Below are 24,014 nucleotides of genomic sequence, written 5' to 3'. Positions count from 1 at the left end.
GTAAAATATTTTTGAATGACCAGGAGAGCTGACATTCTCATGATGCTGACTAGCCCATCCATTCCCCCCCCAGCGCACAAACCCCAGACACAGATTGGAGAAACATGCTGAACCAAGCAGGGAGAAAGAAATCAGTTCTTGGCACCACTAGAGATTACTGTGGTGAAGAAATGTTGAGCACAGGATGTAGTGTGTGTACTTATTTGTATATATTTGTGAGCACCAGAAAATGTATAACTCGTAAAAAGTGAGAACCGTTTGGCTGGTCGTCATGATGCCTTGTAAGGGCTGCTGCTGGGTCAAGGACTGGTTTTAGGGAGAATGAGACGTCAGGGTTAGGTTACAGGTTAAGGTAAGGTTTATCTTATGGTTAGGGTCAGGGTTAGGATTAGGCTAGTAGTAATTATGGTTAAGGTAAGAGCAAGTCTCCAGGAAATGAATGTAAGTAAACGCAGCATCCTCTGATGTCATGGAAACCAGTGTGTGTGCGTGTGTGTGTGTTTGCTCACAGGGTCTTGGTTCATCTGCACTATCAGCTGTTTGACAGCATGCAGCGTGGGGTGGGCCCATGGAGAGGGATCCTGCCAGTGACGATTCAGGTCAAAACCCATCAGAGAACACCTGTATACACACAAACACAAACACAAGAAGAAAGAAAACTCAATTTGCAACTCAGTTTTCCTTCGGCACACATGTAAACTAATGAGAATTTTTTTTGTCCTACCTACAGTGCCTTGCATAAATCATAAAATGCATAAAGTGTTGAGTGCATTATGTATTGACCCCCTTTACGGTGAAACCCCTAAGTAAAATCCAGTGCAACAAAATGCCTTAAGAAGTCATATAACTAGTAAATAAAGCCAACCTTAGTACAACTTAATCTCAGTATAAACACACCTCTGATGTGAAGGCGTCAGAGGTTTGTTAGAGAACATTACTGAACAAACAGCATCATGAAGATCAAGGAGCTCACCAGACAGATCGGGATAAAGTTGTGGAGAAGTTTAAAGCAAGGTTAGCTTATAAAACTGAGCATTATTAAATCCATCATACGAAAAGGAGTATGGCACAAACCTACCACCTAAACTGACAGGTCGGGCAAGGAGAGCATTAATCAGAGAAGCAACCAAGCCCATGGAGCTGCAAAGATCCACATTTGAGGTGAGACTCTGTCCACAGGACAACTATTAGTTGTGCTGCACTCCACAAACCTGGTCTTTATGGAAGAGTGGCAAGAAGAAAGCCACTGTTGAAAGAAAGAATTCGTATTTGCAGTTTGCCACAAGATGTGTGCGAGACACAGCAAACGTGGAAGAAGATGCTCTGGTCAGATGAGACCAAAATTGAACGCTATGTGGGGAGAAAAGCTACAGTAAGACTGCACATCGCCCTGAGCACACCATCCCTACTTTGAAACATGGTGGTGGCAGCATCATGCTGTGGGGATGCATTTCTTCAGCGGGGACAGGAAAGATGGTCAAAGTTGATGGGAAGATGAATGGAGCCAAATTCAGAGCAACCCTTGAGTCTGCAAAATACATGCCTGGGGTGAAGGGTCAATCATACAGCCAAAGCTATAATGGAACGGTTTAGCATATTAACGTATTAGAATGGTCCAGTCAAAACCCAGACCTAAATACAATTGCGAATCTGTGGCAAAACTCGTAAATTGCTGTCTCTATCCAATCTGACTGAACTTGAGCTATTTTGCAAAGGGCTAAAAGTTCAGTCTCTATATGTGCAAAGCTGGTAGACATACCCCCAAAAGACTTGCAGCTGTAACTGCAGCTTAAGATGGTTCTACAAAGCATTGAATCGGGGGGTGAATATATCTGCAAGGCACTGTACATGAGCTGCGTGGTTCTTTCTGGGAAAACACCTCTCATCTATTTTCACTGCAAAAATATACAATTATTATCTTTCTTCAAACGTTCTGCATCTATATCTATAGCACACCCAGCAAAGATTTATTGTGATATATGTGCAGTACTGACAGAAGTATTGAGAGTATTTAAAAGTAAGTTTTGTCATTTTCAAAGTCAAACACAGCTACAGAAGCTCTGCGGCAGATGAGCGGGAGACACGCACCCAGTATGAAAGACAGACGTGTGTGGGGACGCTGCACAGTCATGCACTGCGCACACATCCAGCGTGAAAGTGTAACAAATAAGACAACTTTCGGAGGCTATGGTGGCCTTTACATACATGCCACACTCTCCACCCCTCACTCTCCCACTCTTTCTGCCTTTTCCTTCTTTTACGTTGTTGGTTTATACATTGGATTGATGTGGGTTTAGTAGTTATTCTTTGTTTGCGATGTAATTTTCTGCTTGCAAGATGGTGGCATCTGTAAGGTAAGGGCCTTGCTTAAAGGCTTATTCTGGGGCTATGAAAGTAAAATCATCTTATTTTAAAGCAATTATACACTTATACAAACATACTTATATTACATTTCTGACAGTAAAACCCCCCAAAATGGAACACACGGGACATTTCATTGTGGCTGGGTGTTTTTATGGACCTTTTTTTAATCTGTCTAGGCTTTTAAAGCATTCATAATCAGAAAATGTGGCTCCATGTAAACACACCTATTTACTAAAGCCCTTGGTAATGATACAAAATGTACTGATATTGAGCAGAGCAGCCAACCATGAACAAAGCACTCATCCCAGGTTAAGTGCCACTGATTCTTTGCTCTGCATGTATCCCGTCTGCTCTGCTCTGTACACTGCTGGGATGGCCGTGTGCTATCTGTGTGCCTGTCGTTGACAGAAAGAGAGTGACTGGGAGAGAGGGAGAACATGTGTGGAAATGAGTGTGCGTGACGGGTGACATTGTTCACCTTCTGTCATTATGCTGCACACTTGTCACGCCGTAAAAATGCAAGCTCATGAACATAGCCTTTTTCAGTCACCAATCTCAGTCAACAATAATACAGAAATTGTTACTGTAGGAGAGAGCAAAAAAAACCCACAAAAGATGTGTGCTGTGCGTTGAGGGTCTGCCACTAGATGGCACTTGCAAACATACCAGAAGCTGTGCTGATGCTTATCTCTATGTGCATTAGTATTCCAGTAGCTGAGCCTATTAAGTAAAAGGCAATTATGAATAAGGAAAAGACAAGGGAGAAAAACAGAGGAGAGGAGGATACCCACAGAGCTGCACCAATAGTGTTAAAGACAGAGAGGAGGAGTGGCTGGACAGAGACTGGCAGAGAAAACAGCCCTTTGGCCAAATACTGTCATCTAACAAATGGACTGCTGTGAGCTATATGGATTCATTAAGATCCCTAAAGGTAGAGTTAAGAGGATATAGTCCCACATAGCAGGATAACCATGTAATGTGTGAAATCTGCGTAACATAGTGAGGCATTCAAATTAAGAATTCAAATATGTGTGTGTTTGTATACATGTCTTTATTAAACTGTGAGGACGCATTCAGGTTCAAGCCATTTTAGCACAATTTTAAAGGGCTTTTACATGTGCATTTGTGCATGTGTTACCACATTCTGACCATTTCTGGTATAAACACTGACCTTGGTCACTGACCTCAGGATGTCCAAAATGAATGGAAGACAATGCAGTGTCCTATTGAGGAAGTAATGTGTATCTGTTTGTGTGTGTGTGTGTGTGTGTGTGTGTGTGTGATGTGTACCTGTAGTTGCCCAGGTAGACCCCATCAGGATTCAGCATGGGCACAATCTTGAAGATCACATGATCTCTCAGAATCTGAGCCACAGGATGTTGGCTCACCAGGAAGTCAATCACACCTGTGAAATACACACACACACACACACACACACACACACACACACACACACACAGAGGGAAACTGTCTTGAATAGAAAACCCAAGACAGGCTGGCAGTTAATTGAGTTTTGAGAAAACAGAAGGAGAAGGAAGGACAGTGAGGGGCATCCAGAATTCATAGTGGTGATAACCTAAATCGATACAAATGGAATGGGGCTGATGGTGCTGGAAAAACAGACAGCACACAGCAGGCTACAAGACAACTTATCTGAATCATAATGATACACTCTTATGCACATGGACAGAGGGACGAATAGTTAGTTAGACAGATAGATAGATAGATAGATAGATAGATAGATAGACAGACAGACAGACAGACAGATAGATAGATAGATAGATAGTTAGATAGATAGATAGATAGATAGATAGATAGATAGATAGATAGATAGATAGATAGATAGATAGATAGATAGATAGATAGATAGATAGATAGATAGATAGATAGATAGATAAAACTGTCCTTTCCTCAAAACAAAAAAGCCATCTGTGCACCTTGTTAGCGTTAATGGACTTTCCTCAGTCTGTCCTCCACAACTGAAGTAGTGGACAGGGAAAACTGTGAAAGGCAATGCTGTGCCCTTTGTCTCTTTATCACACCATTCTTCGCCGCCACAGACCCGCTATTTACAAACAAGGAAGTGGGACCCAGAAGGAGTGAACCTGCCTGCTCACCTCAGTTTGAGCAGGAGGAAGAGAAGCACAAGAGTCATTATATCTGGCTCAAGTTGTCTTTTAGATTGCTGTACTGAACAAGGAGACAATTTCCCAAAGGTTCTGATTTTCAAGCTGTTTTATTAGTTTTGAGTTAGAGGAGCCCAGGAGCAAAGACAACGCAACTTCTCTGAGATCCTCGAACTGTTCCTGAAATATCATATAGAAACAGTCCTTACAATTCGGGTTCAGGTGCAGAGCATCTGTCTTATCCCTGAACAGGAGCCTCTGTCATTACTTTAAAGTGAATCCAAAGTGCTGCTCGGTCTTTAATTTACATTAAGGTATTGTCGTGTGCCATGTTGTCCTGTGTTAAACAGCACATCCGTCTCTTCAAATTTATGACAAACATCATAAACTATAAACAACACACAAAGAAGGAGTGAGGTGCAGCATCTAAATCAATCCAACGAAGGCGAGCACCAACATGACATTAAAACTTTACCTTGACAGATAAAGGAGGCAGGAGACTCTCCAGGGTGAACACGAGCTGTGAGAAAGACCAGTTTCTTCTCCTTCTCTGGACTCGGGTGGTCTGGAGTGAGGGTGGAGTGGAAGTGGGGGGTGTGAAGGAGGGTAAAGACAGGGTGACAAAGGCAGACACAGGGGGTGTTGTTGTTAATGCACAGTACTAAACATGTGGACAGCAATTTTAAAACCTCCCAGCATTAGACAGATAAAAATATTTCATGACAAAACACATAATTAGTAGACCATCTCTACTTTAGGAGGAATACAAGAAAGAAGATAATCTGTTTGGCCCAGAAATTATAGCAGAGACACAACAAGATATATAACATTAGCCTCATCATTTTTAGTTGGATTTTCTTTTCTCATCTTTAAGTTGTGCAATATAACGTTGTGAAAATACACTACCAAGGCTATTCATGTTCAGCCACGTGAATCAAACATCAAACACATGACACAACATTAGTATCAGATAAAATGTTGAGACCAGTTTGCTACAGGTGTGACCTAAAAAAGAGGTTATCTTTGAAATCAAGTGTCCAGGTCTGGCTGACGACCTCAATCTGGCTGCATCGTGTGCTCTGACTCTGGCCCGACAGATTGGGCAGATGAGTTGGACCTTGCACAGCTTTCAGTTATTCAAGTGACTGTGCTGCTGCTATTGTAGCGTAAACCAGCGTTAATACACCTTTTAACATAATCCACCAAGTTTGTGAATGTTGAAGTGGAAACATTTAAAAACAAACAAACACAATAAAGTATTAAGGCCCTCATTAAAACAGCTCAGAGCTTAGATGCTACTTTCTGCATCCATGTGATATGGGGGACTACATCTGAAACTTCCAGTAACAGAAGAAAGATCTTAAGTGTTCAAATTCATTATTTCGTACCTGCTGTGAAACGTTTGAGGATAAATCCCTAAGACGGTCTGAAGAGTATTTGAAGCCAAGATCAAAAAGACGGAAAATGCTTGATTCTAAAAGTCAAATTAACCTTCGCTTGTACGAGGTTACATTAACCTCATATGCTGGGGAGCATTCTTGGGCACATTCCTTTAGGACTAAACAAGAGAAATGCTGCACAACAGAAAAACAACAATGTTGTATTTTGCATTTTCAGCCCTTTTAAAAAACCACAGAGGTCAACATGTTGCTGTTTTCTTGCTCACTGTTTCTCCTCTAATGTGCTGTTACTAATAGATGTGATTGGGTGCCTCATTGCTATACACAAACTTAATATCTTATTGATTCCTCCAACCTCCTCTGCTGAGCAGAGAAAATGCTAATTAGCAACAGGCTATGCACCTTTCCTTCGCCTTAATTTCAATTTTCCCTCAGAGTGTGTGCTTCTGTGCAAGTGTGTGCGAACATGTGTGTCTGTTTGAGTGGCTCGGGCTCGTAAACAACAATAAAGAAAATTGTTGTTCCATTTAACTCTCTCTCTGATTTTATTTTGCTTTTCTCTCCCTCTGCCCTTCACAGAGACAAATGGCTTTGCCATTCAGGAGTCTCCGCGGAGTGGGGCGGGCCATTTGTTGTAAATGTGAGTGCTTGCGGTTTGGCCGGCCGCTGGGTGTTTGGTGGCTGTGAAATTCCATCACTTAGAAATTCTACTCTGGCCTCGACCCCAGGCCACCACACAGGCTTTTAATACAAGAGCACAGACACACAGACACACAAAGTGCAAACCTCCAATTCAGGAACAACAAAAATGGTGTGCACACACACACACAAATCACAATGTGGCTATCCTTTAACTTCTGACTCCTGACCTAAACTTAACCAGTACTCCAGGTTTTGGTCTCCATGAGGACTACTGCACCTGTCAAAGTCAGTGTTTATGCCAGAGGATCTCCCAAAGTGGTACCAAATACAAGAACACACACACACACGCACACTCCTAGAGTAAAACCAAGAACCCGGAAAGTTGTGAGTCAAACCAGAGGCAGCTGCCAAGGTCCCAACTGTTAGGGGATTCAACCGTTGTGGCCATGCTACATTTAGTCTCAGTGCTAGTGTGCCCTTGCTGCTTCATCTTCCAGCAGACTCCTGGAGCTTACAGTGATCCACTGTTTATCCCACATTGTTCCATAAAAACGTGTGTGTCTCTGTGTGCAAGCTGTCTCTTCGGGTCTCTTATGAATGCTCCCCAAGTAGTTGTTGTGTTTATGGGTACGTGTCTTTGCATTTGTCAGTATCCGACTGTGCCCAGCCATGCATTGTAGCGCAAAATGAAGCCCAGTGATTCCATCGGCACTAGAACATCCAGAGGGAAAATGGGGGAGGAAAAAAAAACGCCATAGTGCGGCGTTTAATGTAAAGGGGAATCTAATTTTGACATTTAAGACGGTTAAGGTCAAATTTTGGTTTAACCTCAAGAACAGATTTCTGCAGCAGCACCTTTTGACCTCTAGGTGTCAGTGGAGATCAGCAGGCAGGTGGGCTGTCTTAAAGGAGGCAGTAGAATGTAGAAACGATCGAGATAAAAAGGATTTAGGAGGGAAGGGATTAGACCCAATGAGACAAATGATCTAACTCCTGTTCCTGGTAAAGCTTTTTTAAATGGTTACATCAGTGAACATCAGTGTCCTTCATGAACAACAATGTCCTCCATTTAGAAGTCAAACCACCATCACTGACAGTCACTTTGTATGAGAACGAATATGCACTTTGTGCGACAATTTTCTCTCTCGGTGTGTTATGAATACTGGGATATCACTACATATGTGCATATGCATACTGCAACTGATGATTATTTAAATAAGTGATTACTTGCAGATTATATTTCTGATGAGTTGATTCATTATTTAGTGTATGAAAATATCGAACCATGATTAATATAAATACTGAAGAACACTGAGGACAATTTCCCAAAGATCATGGAGACGTTCATACATATTTTATTCAGTTTAACTAACAGTCCAAGTTCTAATTTCAAGTATTCTCTCACAGGCATCTTAATATATCAGTAACTGTAAATCTTTACACACTGGTGTAAAGAGCCTCCTTGGTAGATGTCATGTGTTCTCTTTAAAGTGTAACTAAACCCCCTCTTCTCCAGCTATGTGGAGAAAATGATGTGACATGCTCAGTGAAACTAGCTTCAACCGTGATGGGAGACAAAGCAACAGCATTTGTAAAAAGGGGGGCGGAGTCTGGGACAACGAGCCTTGCGCTGGTTGGACAAGAGGGTGACGGATGCTTGTGATGCAAGCGTGGGCTGAGAAAAGCCAATGGCAACATTTGAATGCAGTAGTGAGTGTATGACCAGATTAGGTATGCCACTTTTAATCTCACCATGTATAATTTAAATTACTTTACACTAAACTGTGGAGATTAGCTCTTGGATCACCATATAACATCACTAGATACCCATGTACACTGGTTTATACCTGAAACATGTGGTTTAGGGGTTCAATTACAGGCCTCTCTGGCCCAGTCACAGAGCATGACTGAAAGAAATATAAAAACTAAAAAGAAAGAAATTAAATGAGGGGTGAAATGTGTGTGTGTGTGTGTGTAAGAAAATGCAGGTGTATGCTGCTACAGTATGAGGGTGGAGGCTGAGTGGGGGGAGTGGAATGATGTGACAGTGAGTGAGTGAAAGTGACAGGAGCAAAATTTATGCCCACACTTCCAAATCAAAGTGCTGCCCTCAGCAGATTTTTCACCTGCCAAAGTCACGCGCCGCACCGCACGGCTCATTCTCTAGCAGCTCGTCAAAAAGACGAAATAAAGAATTAAAGGGTGTCAAGCGGCGATCAGCTCTGATAAATATGTAAATTACGACGAGGGTGAGAGAGAGAGAAGAGAAGTGCCTGTTAAAAAAATACCAAGAAAAAAAAAAACACACAACATAAATCTAATGGATTCTGAAGGTCAGACTGGATTGTGCTGGTCAGCTCTTTCTGTGGCAGCAGTCCTGGGAACATTGAGTTCAGTCTCACAAGCTGTGACATGATGTAATTAACTGAGGTCTTCCTCATCAGTCTTCCCCAGCAGGTACAAAAGAAGCCGTGTCAAGACTTTGCTGAAGCTTCATGAAATGTATTTTTAAATGTCCAGTGTGTCACATTTACGTGGACTTGCCGGCAGAAAGTGAATATATTCCATAAGTATGTTTGTATAGGTGTGTGATTATAAGAATTATATAATCTTAGGATTATCCTTTTACCTTGCAAACAATCCAGACACAAACAAAATGAACATCCTTTCTGGTATGTGAAGGCCACCGTAGTTCCCTGGAGTGCTTGGGGAAAGGAGGGGTCAGTGGAGGAGTCCTCTGTCTCATTGTTACTCGCTAATTCTTACTCACTGCACCTTTAACAACCAATCTGATTTTTTTACTTTTTAATCACACAGATGCCTGAACTTTCTTGAGGGACAATTTTAAGACTGACACTAAACTTTATGACTACAGTCATCGCATTGGACGCCAGACAGCATCGTAGAATTTATATTAAAGCAGATGAAATATGGATATCTAAACTCTTTGGCACATTATGAAGACAGAAAATATGCTCCAGTATATACTGCAATCCTGTTTAATATTGCAGCGATACAATAAAAAACAACAACAGTGTCACACTGGCCACAGCTTTATACCACATCACACCACAACTCTCAAACCAAGGCCTCTCAATATCTCTGTCTCCCTCCTCTCTCTGCTCTGTGGGTTTTACACTGTAATAAATTAGCCTCACTTTAGTGAGACGGCAACAAGACACGCTTTGCACCCTGCTCAGTGCGTCATATCGAGGATGGGCGCGAGCTGTAAATTGTCACAGCCGCTGAATTTATACAGAGCCTTGGGATGAGATGCAGCACCGGATACTGCCCAGCGGAGTGAGCCCCAACAAGCATCAAAGATCCACACTTCTTCACCCACACACACACACCCTCGCTCCACCCACTCTAACACCTCGCCAAGGACAAACAGAGAGGGGAAGAAATAAAAGATCACAGGGAGGGATGTGGATATGGGTGGAAGTCTACAGAGCTCACACAAGTGATAAGAGTTTTATGATGCTGTATTCTTCTTCAGTATTTGACCAGGTGTTTTGGTTTGTGTGTGTGCGTGTGTGTGCAGGTGATACGGAGCCTGTGGCGCGTCGCAGATTTATTCAGTATTCAGCTCATCTTATTGTGGAGCGGCAGGGGCACTGCCAAGGCCTCCTCACACATCATTCATAAAGCAGCTCCTGTCACTTCACATATTACACAGCTAAACTCCCAGAGGGGTGTGTGTGTGCGGGCTACTGAAAAAGTCCCTGCAAAAATACATCTGGTTCTCACAAACTGGAAATGTGATGTTTTTTCTCTGAACATGTGAAATGACTGAGAAGAGGGCAACAAAGATAACACATACATTGACAGAGGAAAGAAACAAAAAGAAACGAAAAGAACAAACGGGTATGAACAGGCGAACAGCACGTGAAACGTCACTTCTTCGCATTTAATTTGACCCCATTCCTTTGATGGTTGTCACTACAACACTGAATTGACAAACCACAATCTAAGTCCATCTTCTACCACTTTAAACCTCCACATGAATGACGTGGGGGGAGCTGGTGCCAATCCCAGCCGACATAGGGCAAAAGGCGGGTTTCAGGTCGCCAGTCCATCATATAATCTAATTATTTATTCAATATTTATTTGTTTATTTGTTTTTGATATATCTCTTATTAAAGAGCCATGCGCAGTAGCAATTTCTTCACCCACCGAATAACAAAACAACAATTGTATTCCTTTATTATTATTATTATTATTACTATTATTATTATTATTATTATTAATTTAGCTCATTGTTTAATAACCTTTCTGTAAATTTATGAAACCGCTGTTTTAAAGCCTACAAGACGCTGGTAGAAAGAAATCCTGGGTGATCCTGATTATTTATGATTGTGCTTGCTTAAATGTAGGGAACAGGAAATCAGAGTAGAGTATAAAACTAATTTGAGTAAAAATGTGTTTATTATGTTTTTTATAGCTTTCAATAAAGCAGAAAACTACAAAGGAAGTGACCTCGGTGTCAGACGAACACTATACAACCTGTATTTATACCACTCTATATTTCTACATAGTATTTATTATTACTACAATTTTGCCTGGTATATATATATATATATATATTGTTTTCTTTTTTAATTCATTTTGAATTATGATATATACAGCCAGTTACAGGAATAGGCATGCACTGTATAAGTAATTGTACTGTTCAACATATATAATTATCACAGTCAGGTCAATAAAATAGTTTTGACAAAAGAGACAGAGGCAAACACAACGAAGACAAAGGTGAGAGGAGACAGTGACTTTGTGCGTGACACCTCTCTGTGGTATCTGATGGATTAAGTCACCTTTACCACTGAGGCATCTGACTCCAGCATCGTCCTGTCGTCTATATTCAATCCTCCACTTCTTCTCCTGTTCTTCTTCACTTCCTCTTTCTCCTTGGCCAATGTGACTAATCTATGATGTGTATGTAGCTAAAGAGAGCAATCAGAAGCAGATGATTGTGGTCGGAGGTGTGTCCGAGTGTGCGGGCTAATGTGTGTGTGTGTGTCCATGAGGGGACCAAAACCCGGTACTCATAAGGCAGAACCTTATTTCTGAGGAATTGGTAACGTTTAGAGCAAATATTTGAAATGTGGTTAGGTTAATGGTAGGGTTAGGCATTAACTGGTTATGGTTAATGTTAACTCTGTATTTAGGCTGTCCAAAAGAATGGAAGTCGATGCAGTGCCCTAAAAAAAATAGCTGTGCAAACCGGTGTGTGTTTGTGTGTAAGGGAGAGAGAGAGAGTGAGATAAAGATAGAGAAAGGACATACAGATGGGATTAAAATGGCCATGTCGAGGCTCTCCAATTGGTATCACATCTAGACAGAAAGGGGATGGACAGAAGGAAGAAGAAAGGAGAGAAAAGAGAATTAGAAGTATCACAAACACAAAGACAAGGGAGTGCAGGAGAGAGAGAGAGAGAGAGTGAGGGTGGGGAGGAGGTGAGCAAAGGAAAACCCTTGAGAAGGCAGCATGTAAATATGCCGACGGCGGCCCTGTTAAGTGGAGATGAAGAGGCGGCAGGATAAAAAGCTCTGAGCACTGTGTGATTATGGATCAATTTGCTGCAATCAAGCCCCCTTATGGTTGGTCCCTGTGAAATGGAGAGATTTCTGCTCCTCAAGGGCAGCTGTGATGACAGTGGAGGTCACAGAACACACGAGTGACAGAGTGACAAAGAAAAGAAGCACTAACAGACATGTGAGCATCAGAGACACGCAGGAAGGAGGGGAACATTCTGTTCTAAACAAGGTGCGAGCCGGACATCAGCTTTCCAGCCCTCCACTGCAGGGCTTTCTAATTATGTTGATGGAGCGAGGTGGTGGTGAAATGCTCGCCTTTGGCCATCAATGACCATGAAGCAGACTGGTACCATTGTCAGCTGCAGTCTTTTTAGTGTCACAAATGAGTACTCATGTGGCTACACCATGGCAACAATAAGCTACATGAGGATTATCGTATTTCACAAATGATTGAAACTCCTGATGTGGCATTAAATTGAAGCAGCATGATTTCTTTTACTGTCATGAACAGCAACGAGGATTTCATGACTTAAAGGTCCAGAATTCGAGGGGACAGACTTTAGAGGTAGATTTCTTGATTTACTCCTTACATTTGAACACACATCAGAGCATTAAAGACAAAACAACACCAAGAGGGAACGTAAACTATGGAGAGAAGGTGTTACCAGCAGCGACATAAGTGAGGGGAAATTGTCAACAACAACAAATTCAGAGAATTAAGACATTTCAAATGAAGAAAACTATCCTATTGTGCTTGCCAAAAATTGTTGTTCATTTATTATGAGTTATCAAAACGTATGGAAAAAAAATACTTTTTTTCTCAGAATTCTGACTTTAATCTCTAGTTTTATTTTGTTTTACATGTGGCCCTAATACTCTGTGTGTATGACTGAAGTAAACATTTCAAATTTCATTTTTACTTTTGTACTTGATTTAATTTCAAGTCCTTTACTTTCTTACCTTTATTACAGTCTTTTTTTTACATCTTTTTTTTACATATTAGTATATGTATGTGTAATGAGCAGAAACTAGAGGGAGTCCTTTGTAACTGCATCCATCGTGGATCCTCCTCTGAGTATCAAAGTCCAGTTCAAGGTCAAGATCAAATTTATTTATATAGCACAAACAAACCTTGTTGCCTCAAAGTGCTTTACTTACTTAAATGAAGTTAAAGGAAGCAACAAAGTACAAGGAAAGTCACTGAAGCTCAGAAGTCAGAACAGAGGTCATGTGATCACGGCCGTGTCTTCATTCAAAACGGAAAAACCAAATACTTTCTACAGTTTTTCACCTTGTAGAATATTCTTCAATCGCACAGAGGAGACACTCTCTGAAGCATCACTGAGTCCAGTCAGATTTCCAGCTCCAACTCAGAGACAGGACACGGTGACAGCACGAGGAGGAAACTCAACACAATTTAGTGACAAAACATGGTTTGGAGAGTAGTGAAATATTGTGTGTGATCTCCGTTGCTAGTCATGTAAAGAAAAGGAAGAATGAAGAATCAGCAGGTTGCCACGAAGCTGATCCTTTAACAACAGGCTGTAAAAACACTATATTCCATTCTTGTGTGTTCTTCACGGCTGTGCTTTGTTCCACAGGTAACCACTCCCAACAGTGATGTCACAGCACACTGTGGGGGTCACATCTACGGCACACCAAGGCAGAAACTTAAAAAGTTAAATAGAGGTCAGTAAAAATAAGATTTTCAGAGGTTGTCAGGTTTCTCTTTAATCACTCTATAATCCACAGACGTTAAATATATAAGACATGGAGAAAAGTGTACTTTTATCAATGCACCACTGCAGGTGAATGATAATTACCACCAGGCTTTTTCTCTGCCAGTCACTGCATAACGAGCCTCAAGAGTCAAGGTTGAAAGAACCATTATGTTCTTCTTTGTGTCAGTTTATCAACATGACTTTGTCACAAAAGGTTACTTGGGTTGAGGTTATTAAAGATTTGTTTAATATTGTCATTCAAATATATTCAAAGATAACGTTACATTCATCAGCATGATAATGCAAGTTATTATGTTACTGGTGGGGTCAAAAACTGTGGTCACAAGTGAGACAAGGTCGAGAAATCCGTCCTTTTGTCCACTGTGTGTGTGTGCATGCGTGAATCTTCAGCGCCAACAACAACTTCAGGCGTCTCCCCGTGCCTTTCAGAAGCAGCTCGGGTCTCTTTCAGTCACAGTTTTCAGTTTAATGAAGCCCTGTAACTGTTGAGAAAGAGTGTGATAGACAGTCGGAATATTTGTGAGATCGAGATGCTCTCAACGAGACAAAGAGGGAGTTCTGTCATCTATCAAAAGCAATGGGTCCTTTTAGCGATATGATACGGACATCTGGTGCAAAGCCAGAAACACAGACCGCTAAGAGGATTTGGAGGCATTGGTCACAGGCGTCTCTGAAACCATGACTTCTCTCTCGCCTTCAGAAAGCAATGACAGGAGGAGAGGAACATTAAAAGGAGGGATGGCTGGTCTGTGCACAGCATGATACAGAATCAGAGGCGACCAGTAATAGCATTTTTTGAAGAATGTGCCACTGAACTTTAAGGGCTGACTTTCTTGAAAGGACAAGTTACAAATAGGAAGAAAGGAGACAGAGAAATGAGTATCCAGGGATAAACCCCCTACTGTGCTGCCCTATCACTGCACCACATTGTCGGAGTGTGTGTACTGTACATGACTGTCTAACATAGTGGAGGAAAAATGGCTGCATGAGTGCAAACAGACAGTCCGTGGACACGAGCTGAACTGGAGCAGAATGCAGAGGACACAGTTTGCACTTGAATGTCATTCAGACCACTGTTGCTCGGGCGGAAGCCGTAACTAAAGCCCATCTGACAAGTAGCGCAGCACAGACAGACACACGGGCAGAACTGATCCATAGTTCTTTATTACTCCGTATCTTCCTACCTATCAATAATTTCTGAGCCACAGCTGGGCTGAGGTAAACAACTATAGTGCATCCCAGCTTTAATAACTACCATTATGCCTCTGAGCTATGTCTTTCGGTCAATTTCTCTCCCTTTCTATTCTGTTTGATTCCACCTCTTTTCTTGTCTCGGCAGCACCTCAGCGTTTCTGTAGATCACTTTCAAACTGCACCTCCACAGACACATAAAGCATCAAACCACATTCCAGTTTGTCCATCAAAGAACTCTCTGTCTCTCTGTGTCTCTGCTTGTATTTGTTAAAGGACTTTTTCCTGGTGTCAAAAAACTGACCTTGTCAGGACCAGTAGTCCTCATGGAGCCAAAAACCTGATCCTTATGTGGCAAAACCAACATTTTGAGGAACAGGTTTTAATCGAGATTAGTTTAAGATTAGAGTGGTTATGGGTAAGGTTAGGGAAAATGCTTTGTTTTGACTGCAAGTCAATTCAGAGTGTGTGTGTGTGTGTGTGTGGTCATGTGTGCGTTGTGAGCACCAGCGCAGCTCCACAGCAGCGACAATGTCATTCAGCAGTTTAGTAACAGGCCATTACCTTGTTAATACCAGCCTAATGGGCGGTCGGCTATTTATTTTAAACCACAGCCATGTTTATGCTGTTATCAGCCACTTAGTGCTCTACTCAAATCAACAGTCCACAGGGGCACAAAAGAAAAACAATAACAAAGACAACGTGATAATTGGCCCAGTCTCTTTATTGTGACCAGGAAAAACAAAGAGCAAAGTACACCATGCTTCACACCCAATCTCCAGATGTGTAAGGATAACTTGTTTGCTTTGTAAAAAAGTCATTATTTTTAATACCATGTAAAGGGGCAATCCCAAAACAATTATAGCCAAGTACTATTCTTTTCCACATCTCGAACTGTCAACAGTCAACAGCATTTTTAGAATAATAATATAATCAATTATGTTGTTGTAAATCCATAAGAGGGACAGGTAAAGGTCCATATTTGACTTTTTCTTATTGATATTTCTTACCTTGTCTGTCTGATTGTACATACATTCTCTTTTTTAAAGTTGTGCTTCTGTTGTTCCCCAAGTTTACTTTTATTCCTTCTGCCCAGTTCCTTTGCTTCCTTATAATTGAAATTTGGCGAACTATCCAGTAATATGCATTTTGTTCTTTTATTATTCAGACCTATGACCTATGTGGGACACTGGAAAGATTCTTTTGAGTTGAGTTGCACTTCATGCATACTGGCATTATAACTTCTTCACATTGTGATTATCTTAACAGAATTGCTGAATTTGTTTCCTCTGTTGCTTTTGTCACGCTTCTCAGCTCAATGATGTAAACACAGCATGTTTACATCCATCCATCCATCCACCTTCCAGCACTTTGTCCTCCACATGACGGTCGTGGGGGGTACTGTGCCAATCTCGGCCGACACAGGGTGATAGGCACTGGACAGTTCGCCAGTCCATCACCGGGCCACACACAGAGACAAACAACCACCCACTCTCACAATCACACCTGTGGGCAATTTAGAGTGTCAAATTGACCTAATCCCCATATTGCATGTTTTTGGACTGTGGGAGGAAGCCACACACACACACAGGATGAACATGCAGAAAGGCCCTTGTTCCGACTGGGTGGCAAACCGGGGTCTTCTTGCTGCAAAGGTAAGAGTGCTATCTGTATGTTTACATGCTTTGAGGGTTTAACATGTTAGTCCGACTGAAATTGTATTAAATCGAAAGTTACAGCAGAGGTGGACACACTGCAGCCAATCACTTACTTTCCCACTCGTGCCTGTATACTGGGACATGGACAGTCTTAACTGTCCATGCAAACACATTCACTGATCACACAAAAATCCTGATTATCAACTCCGCTCAATCAAGAAAGTGATAATAGATTTTTCTTTTTAGATCAAGTTGCACAATAAAACCATTTGACCTGTGGAATAGACTGGCAGGTTTTTGGTTTCACTTCTGTGATTAAAGGGGAATTTATCCATTTCTTCATCTCTCTGTAAGTTAACTTGAAAGGATTTAAATGCAGTGCAACACCCGCTGTTAATACTATTACCTGATGAATCTGATATAAAATGTCTCAGATATCAAGGCTGGAAATGTGATGACTTCTATGCCTCAAAAAAAATGAGTTACTAAAATGAGAATTAGTAACTGAAAAGGGAAGAAAGCAGAAACTGCAGCTGGCGAAGACACCGTGTGAATTAAAATTAAAATCCATGTTTTGAAAATCAATACAAACAGCTGTAATGCAGTCAACACCAACATGTCACTGCATCCCACAAAGAAAACCCCACTTGAAATTAGGTGAGCATTGAAATGGAAATTGAGCTTGTGACTCTTTGCATCTCTATCCTCCGACTCCTGATTGGCCTACCTTATGCAAAAACTGCATTGTGGTTGGTTTAGAATTAACATAGTTGCCATGACAACATGCTAGCCATAGAGCTGTTGGAATGGATGTGTTTGAAGTGGCAGGCCCTTTTTTGCGGCTTTGATCAGGGAAATGTTTGTAGTGGGGCAAACCTGGAGAACAAACAAGACTTCAGAGAGATTAGCGATCTGTGGAAAATACACACACACACACACTGGCTATCTAGAAGTCAGCTTTCTTAATAAAATCAGTCACACATTGACAGGCAGCTCCTCACACTCGTTCTCTTTGCATTCTCCCATTTAATAAGACAACAAGGACGATAGAGGGATATAAGTAGTCACCATATGTGCAGTCTGACATTCCTGTTTCCTTCCATCTCCGTCACACCCTCAAGGCTGATGTTCTCGAAGACACACACCAAGAACAAGATGATCTAGAGTACATTCTCTCTCTCTCTCTCTGTGTGTGTGTGTGTGTGTGTGTGTGCCTGTGCCACCCCTGCAGGAAGAGTGTAAATTCATCAGTGCTGAGGGGAGGCCAGATGAGTGCTTCAGCAGCCAAGGTGTGACACATGGACCCCACGCTCCTCCATCATGCTATTCTGAGCAGTAGCATGTGTGTCTGAGCATCAGCCTCCTGTATGTGTGTGTGTGTGTGTGTAAGTTTGAGAGGAGGAGTCAAATGTGTGAGCCAGGAGCTATGATTCAGACTAATACTGCGCACTGCAACACCCGGGCGGCTCCCGACTCCAACCCAAACGGACAGCATTGTAGCTATTCTCGCCAAAAGCACATTACTCAGCCCCCAAGGTGGAATGATAAGTCATCGGCTAAGGTCGCAGGAGATGTTGTGTCTCTCACTGCAAAGTAGTTCAGAACTTGAAGAATGAAGGTACGAGCCTGAAACTCCTCATCTCAGTTAGCAATCAGACAGATAAGTGAAGTCATGTTTCCAACTCCAAAACTACCTCAGAATCATAAAAGGTCACACAATCTTTGATCTGTCCAAATAATTTAGGTACGTGAGTATTTCAATTTCTTTTGTGATCCCACTAGTGAAATCTGGTATCCAAAGATTAGGTCTGTTGACATAGGATAACACATGATTTCCTGACTAAATGTCAGAGAGAATGCGGTTTAGTTGTGTAGGAATTCAACTTCTAGGAGACAATGTTGCCTGCTCACATGCAAATTTACTTTGCTACTCTGAAATAGTTTGCGTGCACCCAGATAAACTGTTTGACAAGGTTCAGTCGATCACTCGCGTGCTTGCTATTAAATTCTTCAAGTTCAACTGCTGGTTCTGACAAACTAACCCTTGAGGTCTGAAGAGTGCTGAGATCTTTGAGATTTAAATCATATGAGGCACCACTAATACAAGCTACCATATCTGGGCCTAAAAGCCCTGGTATATTTCTGCACACAACATGTGCAGCACAAAGTATTAAGCCCCGCTCACCAAGCAGAAAAAACATTTCGACAACAGAAGAAGTAGTCGCCAAGGATAGCCATCCGAGCCTCGATCTGGCAACCCTGGAACCGACTGACACCCCAACTCCCCTGCCCGATGAGTCCCTGCTTATGAAAATCTGTTCCAATCGTAGTTCCACAACTTACATGCAGCCAGCGTGGCCGAGACTGTACAAGTGCTACTGACAGTGATCAGAGGAGGAAAGGCCAACCTTGCCACTGCTGTGTTTTCAAACACCAGCCCACAATTCCTGCAGACTCCACCTTCATTGAGACAAATAACAAACAACAGCAAACACAAGTGTCACATGTAGTGTAATCAATCAAAGTATGTGCTGCTCTGTTATTTAAGGTGGGAGGCTGTTTAAGCAGAAAAGGAACGTGGCCTGATCACACCCTGAGAAGTACGCCCTGAAGGAGCAGATTATAAAATGCTTGATGAAATATTAATTGGTGATGGTGCATGCCAGGGAGCACAGAGCTGTCCAGAGTTTGTCTCCCAAAGGAAAGGCTGTCAGGAACTGAGCGAGACACGTGGAATGGGTCCCTGACCTTGTCTGTCTGCTGGAGGGGAGGGTCGGAAAAGGAGAGACCCCCAATCCCACTGACAGACACTCACATCAACACTCTGCCAGTCTACAGCAAACCTGCTGGGACACAGCCCAACAACAGGAGAGACAGAGTGACACAGTGGAGATGGACGGAATGAATGTGAATTCCACAGTGGGACATCAAATTGAGAAAATATGCAAAACACTATTCATAATGCATAGAGGTGTCTATACGGTACAAAGTGAGGGACGTTAATAATGACAGCGCATACTTACTGTGCTTCCTGAAAAAATAAGTCAAGACAATATGTTGTTATATGGTACAAATGGGAAAACAAAGAAGGATTTAAGTGCTTTTGAAAGAAATTATCTGCAAAAGTACATGAGTCAGAGGACATGGTTTTTTGGAGGGATTCAGATGCCTAATCTCATTTTGTCTTAAATTCAGAAAACTCATATCATAAGGTGTGTGATATGGGACAGAGAAACACTGAAGTCGATGTAAATTAGCGTGATAGATTGTTGATGATGATGAATCCGCACATGAACCACGACAAAGAGTTTCTAAAATGCCCTGTAAGGCCATTCGAATGAAAGTTGTGTCATTACAGAGTGCGAGGGTTTGATATTGTAACATATCAAACACTTATTACTTAATCCATATCCATGGCAGCCTCCAAAAATCAAAGCCTGAGTATAAAGTACAGAAAAAAACCGCTCATCCTGAGGCTACCAAAAACAATTATATGCTTATACTATACAAACAAACACTATTTTTAATAAACTGCCAATAAATAAACTCTCCTAAATGTTATGCACTGGACCTTTAAAGATGTGACTAAACACTATGTGGATTTATATCTTTGTTGTGTTACTTTCACACAAAATCTGTGATTTTACATGTAAAAATAAATTATAACAAGCCTTAGTATTAAGATGAAAAGATGTGATTAATTGATGTACAATTCACATAACAGAATATGTTTGAACATGTATATATGTGCTCTCTTTCTCACACACACACACAGGTGATTCATTTCTATTCTTCTTAGGACTCTGCACTGACTTCATATGGACAGCCTAAACAAAAAGTTATCCCTAACTTAAACCATCACCAGTTACTGCCAAACCCAACTGTAACCTAACCACTGTAATTCATATTCTTCCCAACTTAACCGACTCCTCAGAAATGAGTTTCTACCTCATCAGGACCAGGTCTCCATGAGGACCATTGGTCCCAGCAAGGTCAGAGATGATGCCAGAAAAGGTCCTAAAGAGGACAGGTACTCACACACACACACACATACACACACTGAGGGACAGAGACAGGCAGGCGACAGATGGACGGAAAGAAAGATAGGCAAAGATCAAGAAGCCACACAACGCAGATAGAAATGGTTTTGAGTATTTTCCTTTCATGGTGTGAAAACTGTGGTTTGTAGAGAGAGAGAGAGAGAGAGACAGAGAGAAAAACAGAGAGAGAGAGAGAGAGGATGAGGCAACATAAGCATATGGGCGAGAGCCATGTGTCATCTGGGGACACACCAACACTGGACAGATGTCAACTTCAATTAACCCTCTTCCATCTGTCTGTCTCTTTTTCTCTCACTCTTTCTTCTGCGATCGAGATCTCAACTAGGTCAGACATTTCACTAAACCCGCACGTGCAGGCTCCATCATGACAAGGAAAAAGTCCATACCTGCACAAAGACAAGTAAAGACTGTTGTTGGGGTTTTTTCACTTATGTCAGACCGAATACAAAGTCTCATTTCCCCCCCCCGTGTCGCTTCTCGCATCACCTGCCAGAACAGATCTACCGATTAAAGCATCAGTGCTTTGGACTTCAATAATGCAGACTGTCCGACAGTGTCATGGAGTTCCCTGACATATTACTGAGTGTCCCTCCAGAGATTGTTCTGGTCTGCACTCAGTGCCAGACTCACCGCTGTTGCCAAAAGGTTAACATCAGCCAATGAATGTAAAATAACATATGATGGTGTTTGCAGCTCTTTATCATCAGTGTGTGCAGTATTTATACAGTCTTCAGGCAAAGATGCCGGTAAATTAACAATCAACACAGACGGGGAACAGAAATGAACAGATGGAACGGAAAACGCACACATTACTTTTACATGTCTCGCCTCTTTTTGTCCTTTTAACACTAATTAAATTCCACGCAGCATTACAGCGGCATCAGGAGCACACATCCTCCCATCCAGCAGAAGAGGGGCTGTTGATGTGTTTGCCAGAGACGGAGTGAAACGTCACGTTGTAATGCTATTTCCCTGAGTCTGACAAATGAGGCCCCGGCTGCGCTCTGCTGTTGGCAGTTACCTATGAAAGAACGCATCAATCCAAATGGCTCTCCAGTGCCACAGCTGCACATTCTCCTTACGCACACGCACACACACGTTCATATGAAGCCCAAACAGGAATTTGATGTCACATATGTGCCACCTCTGAGTTCCCACCCTCCGTTCCTCTCTTGCTTTTCCTCATCCACCGCGACGCTGTCAGTGTGTCAGATCCCTTTCCTCTCCTTGTCCTTCTGCCCCCCTTCAATCCCCCACCTCCACCCGGCAACACCTAGCCATGTGCAGGTGCAAGCCTGCTGGCAAACTGTCAGTTTGAGTCTCCTTTACTTAAGCGCACACACACATGCACACACACAGTCACAGCTTGGCTCCAACATAAGCTCCCGGTTCTGTGAATTGGTCACCACACAGCGAGCGAGATCACACTCTTATCACACTCAAACACATAAAGAAAAACTAACAGCGAATGTGCTGAAGGTTGTAAAAACACTGACATGAAAGAAACACTGAAAATAGATACTTTCCAAGCAAGATGTAAAAGAAGCCTGTATTGTTATGATACGCCTTTTTCCTTGTGTGTGTGTGTGTGTGTGTGTGCAGGTGTGCAACCTTGAACCGCTCACAAACAGACTGCCAGCAGACATTTCGAACATTTCTTTAATAAACCTTTAACCCTTTAACGCCAACATGTGGCTACTACGGTCATTTCACTCGCGCTGTTGCAGAAAACGTGGGAAAAATACCTGTACATAGTTTACATATTTTGGCCTGTTTTTGGACAAAAACTCAAACAAATGTTATTTTAAATATGTTTTATACTAAATCTAGTGTTATTGTACAACTACAGTGCTTTTTCTAAATAAACCTTTTGTTTTTTCCTTCATTTCCTTACACACATGCAGTAAATTGTAAATAACTGCCAGATATTGAAAGTTATTCTGGAAAAATGGGCTTTTATGGTTAAAATAAGCAAAAAAAAAATAATAATCCAGACGGGCATTTTGGGGCTTAGGTGTCGTCATTATTATTCTACACCTGGGATTTTGTAACTCAGCATTTTTTTTTGTTTACAGTAAACATTTTATTTTGTCAGTACACTATGAAGAGATAGAGAAAACATGAATATAAATGAATCCCTGCAGAGTAATTATTGTTACAATATACAATAGTTCAGTACAATCAATAAAGATCTTATTCGTTAATAAAATACTGACTTAACTGGCAAGTGTGACAGTGTTTGTTTTATTTAGTGCTGTGGATAAATAAGTTGAATGTGTTTCGTTAGTGAGAAAGAGTTTTGGAGATGAGATGAACTGTGGAAACACGAACTGTGAAGAGTTTTGAAAAACTGCTGTAGCTTCAGTTTGGACCAAGGCTTGTTAGCACTGAAAAGAAACTGTAATATCATCATCATTTCAACTTTTGTGGTATACCTCAAACTAATGTATGTGTTGTTGGTCCATGGAGAAAATGTGTGTTTGTGTACATGTCACACGTTTGTGTCACTGTGTCAATGTGTTGTATTGTATGTTTTATGTTCATCCATTACTGAGACTGTTTGTATGACAGCGTGTCAGGAGATGACACTTAAATGTCCCTCTAATGCCTCCATCAGCTATAATGACTTGTATTTATATTGTAGAATGATTAATTGAAGGACTGGTGGAGGAAGATGATCCGCCGTAGCTAAAGGAGGAAACCAAAAGAAAAAGATTTAAGGACTAATAAAACCATATCAAGAAGAAGAAGAAGAAAGTATAGTATTCTGAACTCAAGAGAAGGAAACCTTCTATGGGTAACACTTTACAGTACAGTAACAACATGGTAATAGTATAGTAATAATTTCTTTATAATAATAGGAAGGTGATATTATGGTAATACCATCTTATCTGTAATGCAATTCTCAACTTGGTAAAACAAATGGTAATAGTGTGGTAATAAGAACATGATATTACAGTAATATCATGCTTATATCCATAGCTTATAAGAATTCCTGTAGGCTACTTTCACATTAACATGTTTTCACAATCAGAACTGACCATATTATAATATTGATATTCATCCTCCCCTATGTCCTACAAACTTCCCCACTGTTATTACCAAGCTATTGATTACTATAAAAACCAGAGAAGGCCATTTCTGAGGAAATTCCTTCTGTCTGAGATGAAGCCAGTCTGTATACTGCATTGAAATGGTCTGAATGAGAAGTGGTAATGATGAGTTGGAGGAACATGTAGCAGAACATGTGTGTGTATGCAATGCATTTCAATTCATTTGGAAGAGAAACTGT

At 41.5% G+C, this 24,014-nt stretch overlaps 1 protein-coding gene across 1 annotated transcript in view; it reads right to left on the bottom strand.

The window, feature by feature from the left end:
- Positions 1-24,014, bottom strand: part of agbl4 (AGBL carboxypeptidase 4) — a 261,521-nt gene that overhangs the window by 29,138 nt on the left and 208,369 nt on the right. Inside the window, exons 7-9 of the mRNA XM_044043400.1 lie at positions 4,966-5,055; positions 3,655-3,769; positions 510-621 (exon numbers count right to left, since the gene is read on the bottom strand). Coding sequence (XP_043899335.1) covers positions 510-621; positions 3,655-3,769; positions 4,966-5,055 — 317 coding nt within the window. The remainder of the gene's footprint in view (positions 1-509; positions 622-3,654; positions 3,770-4,965; positions 5,056-24,014) is intronic.

This window comes from Solea senegalensis, linkage group LG14 (genome assembly GCF_019176455.1).
Source record: "Solea senegalensis isolate Sse05_10M linkage group LG14, IFAPA_SoseM_1, whole genome shotgun sequence".
Taxonomy (NCBI): Eukaryota; Metazoa; Chordata; class Actinopteri; order Pleuronectiformes; family Soleidae; genus Solea; species Solea senegalensis.
This window is presented reverse-complemented; position numbering and strand designations above follow the sequence as displayed.